Here is an 11,246-nt window from a genome sequence, read left to right as displayed (position 1 = left end):
GGAGAATTTGACAAAAATCCTGAAGATGGGTGGTCCATGCTGGACCCGACTCCTAACCCCGTTGGTGTATGGAGCAAGAAAGATGATCCTGATCCTCCTCCATCGACTGCCTCTGCTTTGGCTGCTTGAGAGAGTTTTTTGATGAATAGCTTTGTTTTTTTGACTCCGTCTTCTGGTCGTGTGACTCTCGCAGGGTGATCTTGTATCCCTCACCTTTTTTTGTGAATATATACTTTAATATTTTTACTTAATAAAGAAGGCCTATTCATCGAAAAAGTGAGTTGACTAAATTATCAAATATATAATATTGAAAAATGGTGCTGCTTCCTATGGAAATTATCACGTTCGTCCCAATATTCTAGTAGTTCCTCACCCTCCATCCTCAAATCCTGTTCTAACTATTATTTTCGATAATTGAAAATCTCAAATGTTTAAGCCTACCTGCTCAATCATTTTAATTTTTTTTATCATAAATCTTCTCTAAGGATTTTAGTTTATTATTTGTTTTTATAGTGGGAAATTAGAATAATGCATCTGTATCTTCTCTCAGATCCTTGGTTTGCTCAGCAAGAAATCGAACCATTAAAGGTATTCTCATTGTACATCCTCTGTTTTGAGCCGACTTGTGATTTTAAGATAAATATAACAGAGATGGGCCCCAGGTTAAACAAAATGAAGGCGGTGAGTTATAGGCAGGCTTGGATGATAGCCTGCATCTTCATCTGGGCAGTGGCTCGCCTACTTTTGGAAAATGTCAGTCATTCCCAGAGCTCACCTTCTGTAGACAACTATGAGAGAATGCATGATCGTTTTCCAGAAGTTGAGGAGCACTGTGCTTCTGTTGCAAGTGAAGCATCTCTTCGTCTTCCTCATAGTAATTGGCGGCTTCCAAAGGAACTCGCTCCTCCACTCTCTGGAGAATGGGAGCAAGAGATTGGATCTGCGCCTCTTTTACCTTTACATTTTCAACAGCAGGACAAAAGTTTCAAGATGACTTTTTTATCTCTATATCCCTACTATTCAGATTCTCAATCTGCCACCAACACCAAACTCATGAACGTCACAGCATTCCTATGTTTTCACATGTCTAAGAAGGAAAGTAATATAATCGATAATAAGATCTGGGAAGGATTTGAAAATCAGCCAGGCGCAACTCATCATTGCATTAACTTGCAAGGAATTTACGCTGAATCAAATAGTGGAAATGAAAAGTTGTGTATGTTGGGCCGATCGAAGGTGGCCCTGCGACAAAGTAATGCCACTGCCACTACAGGGTGGGATTGGTCGGCGTCTCCGTTGGTTGAAGATGACAAATTTCTGCTTCATCTGCAGATTCCGCCCAACAACGGCCTAACTACCAGAAAGATTGTTGGGCGATTGACGAGCCTCCGTGCTTCAGATCATCCCCTGTTTTTTGATCCCGTTGATATCACTTTCCCATTGGATCACTTTCCCTACAAATTTATAACAGACAGCATGGTTGAAAGCGCCTGCAATTCACGTGTCCATGAAAAAAAGCCTGTAGATTTGGAATTGTACCAGGGGAAATATCAACACTGTGGATTCTTCAGGTCAATATTGAAGCGGCAGATTCTGAAGGGGATCCCAAATTGGCAATGCAAAGGCCCAGTAGAGTATTGTAACAGGGTTGGTCCTTTCTCCGATCAAGGGGGCTTCAGCAACTCCAGGATTCTCATTCAGGGCTTTGAATGCTTTCGATCCAAAGAATATCCAGATGTCAATGTCAGTGCCGCTATTAGAGTTTTGCCTGCACAAGAACAAGAACACGACACCGAGAGCTCTCGATTAATATCAGTTATGTGGATCCAAGGAACATGGAGAAAAGCATCCCCTGGTGAGATTTGTATGGTGGGATGTCTTGCATCTACCCCTGCGCCTGCTTGTGATTTCCAGGTCTGTCTCTACATTCCAAAAGCTTTTTCTCTCAAGCAGCGCAATCTGATGTTGGGTTTTATTTCTAGCATTCGCAAAGACTCTGGAAAGGCATTGTATCCTCTTTCCTTTGAGTATCCAATACAGTCTGACATGTCTCTGCCTTTACTCTTGAGGGTCAAATAACATACCGCTACACGAAGACTGACATTGCAAAATCTCTCTCGGAGCGAGAAAACTCAATCAGGATGGCTAATCCGATACGGGAACATTTATTCAAGTATCCCTGGAAGGAAGCAGGACGAGCAAGGGGTTGTTTTGATATCTTAGCACGAGATCTTTCGGTTTATTCAACGATCACTTCCATTGGGTTAAATTCAAATGCTACGATGAATTTGGAAATCATAGCTATGGAGGAATTTATGGGGATGGATATATCAGATAGATCAATAGTTGTTGCCTACGAAGAAGCCCAACCGTGCAGGTTGAACCAAAACCAAATCTCTCAAGAGGAAAAGTGGTTACTCAGAGTGGCAGCACAGCTCAAATTGCATGAAATCTTTCCTACTTTGTTTAGGCTCTCCGTTGAGGGTGTGTATGATCCGCACAGGGGTAAGATGTATCTTGTAGGCTGCCTTGACATTCGGGCTCGAGCAGAGATTTTCCACAGCAATAGTAGCAATGATGTAGAAGATGGCCTGGACTGTCAAATTCAGCTCAAATTGCAATACCCACCAACGAATTTCAGGCTTTTGATAGATCCGTCTGTGAAAGTGTCAATCCAAAGCAACAGAACAGAGAGTGATCCGCTTTATTTCAAGCCAGTGGAGTTCCATACAGCACCGATTGTGTATAACCGGCAGGCAACAGAAACGATTCCTCGGAGGACATTGGAGGCAATGCTGAACATTTTGTGTCTCTGCCTTGCAACTGCCTGTATTGTGAGTCAATTGGCGTATGTTATGCACAATGCAGAAGCAGCCCCATACATTTCTCTTGTCATGGTGGGCATACAAGCTCTGGGTTACAGTATTTCTCTTACAACTGGGACAGACTACTTCTATTTTGCAAGCTCAGATCCCTCTTCTGAAAAACAGCAATATTCTTCTGCAATACAGGAAGGGCTTTCTCCCGTGTTTGATATCCTAATCAATGTCATCCTATTGCTTGCGTGTATTTTCACAGTAGGAATTTTCCAAACAGTTTGGAAATCTCGTCTTCGTGTGGCCCAAATACGAAGTGAAAAAACGAGTGTTAATCTTGTGCGCAGTTGTTTACGCCATTTGTTTCCTTACGGAGATTTGTGTTGGCATTGTTAAAGGCCGACATTATACTGCAAGCGGATTTGGTTCTCCTTTCAATTGCAATATGAAAGCTGTGCCTTTTTCAAATTATAGTCTGAAAACTACGCCTGGGTGGATGAAATTGAAGGATACGGTTAGGCCATATGTGGGATTGATTCAGGACTTGTTTCTGCTTCCTCAACTTGTTGAGATTTCTGAATGGAAATATAGCGGTAAATCTCTGAGGAAAATATATTACGTTGGACTTAGTGCTCTCTGCCTCTCTCCGCAAATATATAATTACATACAGTCTGGAGCCCCGTTTGAGTCCAATTGCCATTCCGAGGGTGGGAATGTAAGAGTGGGGTCAGTTGTGGGTCTGGTGTTGGCTGTCGTAGTTTACCTCCGCCAAAGTGGATCAAAAGACAAAGAAGGGCTGAGGAGGTAAGATAAACATGCTGCTCAAATCATGAACTATCGGATTTTTCTGCTTCTAGCGATTTTAGTCTTGTTTGCTAATATTTGTCTTCTTTTTCATTTTAATGACATTAAGCAAACTATTTGGCACTTAATTTATATCAGTAAATGTTAAATGCTAGTTTTATTTTGATTCATTTAGAATTCAAGAATCAAGTGTTACTAATTTATGTGGCTACTTTATTATGTCATATTTCTTTTCAAAGCAAGGATGATTCTTTTCAAGTTTAATTAAAAAGGTGAAGAAAGAAGTGTATGACTTAAAAAAGTTATGTATTAGTTTTTGTATTTTTTTAAGGGGTAAACACTTTTAATCCATAGCTCTAAACCGGTGGGGCTTGAACCTTGATGGCAAGAACAACAGCACAACAACTTAACCATCACAACATGCTACTATTAGCATGTATTAGTTCATTTGTTATTATTATTAAGTGAAAGTTTGAATTTGTTTTTACATCATTTTCATATTTATATATTTTTATAAAATTTAATGTATTAAATTTATTTTGAATATGTTTATTTTTGTCTAGTTGATTAGACAACATATAATCATACGATCTATAATAATTTCATGTTATTTTGGTGTTATTGACTTGCATGTCTCAATAGTAAACCCTATAATCTCCAATGCTTAGAAAATACTCAACATTAACATTTTATTCAAATACAATACTTAAGAACTCACATAACACATAAAAAGAACACTAAGAACCTAGTATAGTAGTTAATGGAGTCAATTGTTATGTACCCCTTCTATATTAATGAGCATAAATACATTTGATACTTCACATAAAAAAAGAAGAAGCATTGACACCTTGAAGTGCACATCCTTATACAACACAATTTTACTCAAAGGTTTCTTTATTCTTTCTTGTAAACAATGCATCCACTTAATATAAATATAAGCTCCAAATCATCTCAATTAATCAAATGAAATATTTCCTTAAATGGTAAAATTTATTTTACTATTGATCATATGATTAGTTAGAGGCCAAATTTATGTTTTCTGTCTATTTTTTTAATTTAGTCTCATATAAGATGATAGTTGTTCCATCAAGAGTCATAGGTATTTTAATCTCCATTTTTATTTGAATGGTCCTCCATGTGTCTATTAATCTCATCCTCTTTTGAGATTATTCAATCTTTACTCTCCAATCTTTTCCACCTCTTGTGTTATAAAACCAAGTTAACAATCTACATAATTTGATGTATTTGTGTTCTTGTGCAAATGTAATGCTTTTCTTTGTGTTACCTCTCATTTAGGCAAAATTAAGGCAAACATTCTCCCATGCTATGATTATTTTCTTCCCTTAAACAAACTTCTATTGATACTTAGCATTATGCATCATTATTTTGTTGGACCTCCAAAATATTGTTATTATATGATTTCAAAATAAAGTCATAGTTTTGTGTGGCCTCCATATGCATGATAATTCACTAACTTTCTATCCCATAGAATATAGTGATTGTTGTTAATCCTTATGTTGCTAAGAAGGGATAGATCTTGGAAACCATTTTTATTTACTTTAAGTCACTACATAACATCATTCATTAACCCATGTTTAAAGTGTTTGAAACCCTTTCTTTTTTTCATTTCATAGGCTAGCACTTCCTTGAAATTTATCACATCAAATAATAACTTTGATGCTTTACCTAATCTTAGATCTTCTCTAATCAATGGTCATGTTTTAGAGCTTGACATCCTCAATGGAAAACCAATTTTCCACTATGCATTTGCAAAGGAAGTTAGCATATTTCATTTGAGTAATGTAACTCCTAATCTAAAGTTCACTAATGAGTGAAATAAAAACACTTTTTTCCATGAGATGAAGAAAAGTGGCAAGGGAACTACTTTGGACATGTGGAATGAATGATTGAACCTAGTTGCAGATGCTTAGTGTAATGCTCCTATGAGCCTCCACAACCTGAATCCCACTTAGTTTGATGTGTATTTCGTTTCTTATTTTTGTGTGTTCTTCTTTTTTATTGCTCTTGTACTATGTTGTTGAAATTTTTTTTGTTGAATTTCTCAATTTTGATACTTTAAAGTGTGGGACTTTCTTCCCACCTTATCTAATTAAAAAAATGTAACTACTCTATTGGTTGTGTTGGTAAAAAATTACCTAAAATTTGGACAAAAATATATTAGTATTGAATTAGATCCATCCCATTTGTATCCAAGCCATTAATAAAATTTTAATTAGTAAATATAAAAGGGCAAAATCTCAATATCATGTCACACCTTTATAATAGAAACAAACAATTTAAGTGCCCAAATTTTAACTTGAAAAAAAAAATTACATATATGTTCTAAATTTTAACATGACACATACTGATAAGGAAAGGAAAAAGCTAATCAAGAGCAACAAAAGTTGCTATGATGCGGTCATTATCAAGCCGCTTTGGAGGGGTGTGCTAAAGGTGATCATGGAATATATCACTATGGACGACCACTACTCGAGAGTTTTTGGGCACCATTTCATCTCGCTCAATAATTTTAGACACTAGGTGAGGGTTTCTTTCCCCTTCTATCTTCTATCTTTCCTTAATGCTAATATTACAGAGCATAGAGAAAACCTTAGTGTTAATCTTGTTTATCATGAGGGGTTGTTGGTTTTGATTTATGAGCATTTCAAAGCCAACTCTGCTAAACCCAATTCCCCCATATTTCCATTTTGGAGGATGAGGAATCGAAAACCCACAATTCCAATGATGAATATTGGAATACGGATATGGAGGAAGACAACTTTGTTCCTCCTAAGAAGGTGAGAAACAAAAATAAGCTTGGCAATCCCCCACCTCAGAAGGGGAAGTTTAAGGCGTTGGATAACATTGTTACTCAACCCCTTGGCTTAGGAACCAAATATGGTAGCAAGATGTATAAGGCCTGCCATCATATTATGGGTAAAACTCTGGCTTTTGAGGAACCCTCCTTTGACCATGCTATTCAAGGCTCCCTATCTCCCCTGAACTTGGACAACTCTTATCCTTCTATGGACAGGGAAAATAGGCAATGCTTTCCTACTCATCTGAATATAGATTATCACCTCTTAAATTTGGATAGGGGTTCCCTACTGACATTTTGGCCATTGAACACCACAAGCCAACCAAATCTCAAATTTCCATTTAGCTAGAGCATCGTAGACTAGAGTTTGGAGTGCACATAGGACACGTTTAAGAGATTACCATAAAATATTTTATTCACTACATATTTTATTTATTTTAAAATCAAAATCTTTATATTTAAAAAACAAATGTTGATTTTAAATAAATTTTAATTTAATCTTCATTTTGCATAATTTTATTCTCTATCATTATAAAATACACCTTTGAACATTCTTAAAAAAATATAAATGAAAGAACTAAAAACTAATTAAAAAAATCATTTTAAAATGAGCTTCAAGAAAATAAAATTTCAAATCCTAGAATATAACTACTCTTTAACAAGTCAAATTTTCAAATAATACCCTTCTAATTTCAAATCAAATAAAATAATAACAAAAACCTATATAAAAAAAAACACCTTGCTAATATTGGTCATAGTTACCCTATCCCTTCCCCATAAACCCTCCCCTATCTACTAATATCATCCCCCAAAATCTATTTCAGTTCTTACTAAAATTGTGAAGGCCCTACATGAGGATGTGCAAAGACAAGATGACCTATTTAAATGGCTCTTTGTGTAGATGAATGTGGCCATCAGAAAGATCAATTGGTTGGAGGTGATGGTTGAGGCTAAACCTAGGGCTAGCACTTGGGTAGATGATTTGGACAAGGATAGAGTGTGGAAAACTACCAATGAACTTGTTGGCTTCATGGGGTAGTGGGATAAGGTGGGAAAGAAGATTGAAGATATGGACTCTAAGATCAAGATGGCAAGGACCAAGCTCAAGCTAGAAGAGGTCAATAAATCCTAGGAGGCCCTCAACAAGAAAATGGAGGAGGTTAACCTTGCTTGCAGGAATGTGACTAGTATGCACAATGCCTACCAACATGATATCCAGGTCGAGATGGAAAGGAAAAGAGCAAAGAAAAGAAAATACATGGAGTCCTTGGCTATAGGTTATGTCCCCGTGACGTCTCTAGTTAAAACCACCCTTTATTATGCATTGGTATCCTTTGGCTTTGGAATTGGGTCAAGCAAAAAAGTGTCTTTCTCTAATAAAGTGCTTATTTTGTGATAGGATTGGCAGAAAAAAGGGTATCCCCATGTAGTAGACCATCTCTTTGTGTTTGTGCTAGGTGGTTGTTATGTGTCTTGTGGTTGTTTTGGTTCTATCCTATTTTGTTGGTTTTCCAATTTAGTTGTTTCCTCTTTCATCGCCTTGTTGGGGTTTTGTTGTGTTTTGGTGGGGGGTTCTTTTGTTGGTTATGCATCCCTCATGCGCTCTTAGGGTGGCTATGTGGATATGTAACGATACAGGCCTATCCCTCTTTTATTAATCAAAACAACATACCCACTCGATTGTTCCAAAAAAAAAATATTTTAAATGAATTAATATCATAACTAATCTCATATGTACTGGGTAAGTACACAAAGATGGTGGTCAAAAAGTGGGGTAGAAGTGGACACTTTTTTCTGAAATCAAGTGAACCTGAACTTGAAGGAAAAATTTGAAACTCATCCACTCAAGATATGAAGATAATCAAACAACAAATATTGTAGTACTCTAAATCTAGTTTCCAAACTACTTAACTTTTTCAAAATTGGATAAGATTAAGGGGGTAAAATCCTTCACGCACAAAAAACAAACCCTGATTTTTTCTGAAAAATATAACATAGTGTCTGACGTGCGCATCAAAAAAGTCATAGTTAGATTTAGTATTTTGACAAATCCTTTGGCAAAAAGATAGTTAAGAGTGAGCACTAGAAGATGTGTATTTTTTTGTAATTTTTTGTTGAGAATTTTTTTTAATGATTTTTCCAATCGAGCACATCCTAAAAATTAGGTACCTGTTTGTGCACGAAGCATAAGTTGCACTAAACAAATCGAAAATACCAAAAAAAAATTAAAAATTGTAAAGAATCAAGTTCACTACAATAATATATAAAGTTTTTAAAATTTGGATAAGTATATCAAAAGTTATTAAAAAAATGGTGAACCTATGTCTATGAGAACTATGGAGACACTGGTAAAAGAAATTCAATAATAATATGTTATTGTTGTTCAAATTTTAAAAAAATTATATGGTTAGAAAGCTCAAACGATGGGTGAAAATATGGTGGCAATTTTAGAAATACCCACTTGATGAAGTGTAAACGTGATGATGACAAAGTTGAGAAACCAAGTTGATAAAATAAAACACGTTAAAAAGGAGGGAAATGGAGGGAAATCAAACTTCCAAACCGTAGCTTTGCCATCCAGGCCTATTTCCGAGCATAAATAGTCAAAAGCGTGTACGAAGTACTTATGGTATAAAAATCGCATATGGGGTACTTATTGTGTAAGAAGCGCGTATGCTCCATCTTAACTATAAATAGTGCGTACGTGCTATGTTTACTATAAACAACGTGTATGTGCTGTGTTTACTATAAACAACACGTACGTGCTATGTTTGTTTAAATTTTAGGACTGTGTATAATATGATATTATATATATAATATGTGTATATACATATTGATGCACTGCAAAAAGGAATGTTAGGAACACACAAGATTCAAACGTTAGTGTTAGTATCAATCAAAAATGAAATATGAAAGAAACTACAATCCTAAGCATGCATATCAAGAGAGATATCAAACACATTATAGAAAGCATACAAAAATGGAGAAAAGACACTAAACCCTCCCAAATGCTCATAGTTGCTCCTCCCTTGTTCCTCTCCTCTCCAAGTTCCACATGAGTGTAGCCCCTAGATTTTTGCACTACTATGGATATCTTATGGAGATTCAAGATTTATGAATAATAAAGATAAAAGACTATGCAAATGCAAACAAACTAGATATGAGAAAATACCTAATTAATCTATATTGATTTTAGCCAAAATAACAAACTAGATATGATTTTGCTCCTAAATGCTCTCTCAATTTCACTATAGGTTAGATGCATACAAGATTTCTTTGGATCTGGATTAAGAAGGAATGGGCTCTATTTATAGGAAAAACAAAGCAATGGATGGTTGAGATTGAGTAATCTCAACAAGGGTCGGGATTGATGGGTTTATTATCCATGTGAGAGCTTTCAAATCGATCCCAGGATGACAAACGCCAACATGAGATAGCTTGAGAGGAGAGGGAAGAAGCATTAAATGCTTGAGATGACATGAAGGTTACCTTATGAGGTAAGGTTAGGCTTGAGTTGAATGAATAAAACCTTTATTGAATGAATAATGCCTTTATCCAATGGACAAACTCTTGTGCAAGAGTTAGTGGGGATAACCATGGTCAAAGCAATGAATGCTTGAAGAGACCCATGAGTTAAATAGAGGTTGAGTTAGAGGAAAAGTCTCTAACCATGTGGGTGAGTTGAGTTAATCATTAATGGTTATGTAAGTCATTAATGGTTTGGAAGACTTTAGGGGTTAACTTGTTGAAGACATAAAGCCTTTAAGGCTTTTCAAAGACTTTGAGGCTTTGAGAAGTGACAGCAAGTTGCTTAGGAATGTGACAATAATTAGGGAGGGTGATTAGGCTAATTAGGAATGGTTTAGAAGAAGCTATAATGGGTTAGAAGAGTCTAGTGGGTTTGGTGGGTGAGAGAAAATTGGATTTTAATTAAAATAAAATTCATTATTTCAACTAAATAGGTGCAACTTGCATTTGTAGGAGAATGCAAGTGGGGGGTAGTTTAGGGATTTAAATAAATTTTTTATTTATTTATTTAAAGGAAGAAAGGGGGTTAAATTAAATAAATGTGTTTTATTCATTTAAATGATTTAGAATGTGGGTTAATGAATTAATTTAAATAAATTGACTTATTTATTTAGTTAATAGAAGAAGAGGTTGAAGATGAATTAATTAAATATTAATTTAATTAACTGATTTATTGATGGTTAAATAGTAAATATTCATTTAATTAAGTGGACAAACTTATGTGCCTACACACACACACACACACACACACACACACACACACACACACACACAGATATATATATATATATATATATATATATATATATATGTATGTATGTATATGTATATAATAATATATAATATATTAAGTATATATATGCACGCATATAAGTGTATTGTCTCCCCCTCTCAAGTGCGTACAAGGTGCCTCTCTCTCTCTCTCTCTCTCTCTCTCTCTCTCTCTCTCTTCCCTTCTCCCTTCCTCCATACCCCATCCCTCTCTCTCTTCTTCTCTCCCTCCCTCCTTCCATACCCCACTGCAACTGTGTCTGCACTTCTATAGAAGTAAGTGAATTTATTTCTTGTCTGCAACTTCCTCTTTGATTTTTATCATGTATGTTATCCTAAAGAAATTAGAGTTTGTTGTAAGCATGGAAGTGGTAGTATATGATGATCATCACTTGTCAAAAGGCCTAGAAGGGTACATACCCATGAAAGAAATCAAGTGTAAAATTCCTATAGTCACAATTGAGATTAGTCCTATAGCCTTGCAAATTTAAGAGCATCATATGTTTTAG

General features: G+C 35.7%; 1 protein-coding gene across 1 annotated transcript; it reads left to right on the top strand.

The window, feature by feature from the left end:
* The first annotated feature begins 651 nt into the window (after positions 1-651).
* Positions 652-2,079, top strand: LOC131876579 (uncharacterized). Its single transcript, XM_059222015.1, has one exon. The coding sequence runs from the start codon at positions 652-654 to the stop codon at positions 2,077-2,079; it is 1,428 nt and encodes a 475-aa protein (XP_059077998.1).
* Positions 2,080-11,246: the final 9,167 nt, after the last annotated feature.

This window comes from Cryptomeria japonica, chromosome 6 (assembly GCF_030272615.1).
Source record: "Cryptomeria japonica chromosome 6, Sugi_1.0, whole genome shotgun sequence".
In the NCBI taxonomy this organism is placed as follows: Eukaryota; Viridiplantae; Streptophyta; class Pinopsida; order Cupressales; family Cupressaceae; genus Cryptomeria; species Cryptomeria japonica.
The sequence above is the reverse complement of the archived record's forward strand: the minus strand, read 5'-3'. Positions and strand labels throughout refer to the sequence as shown.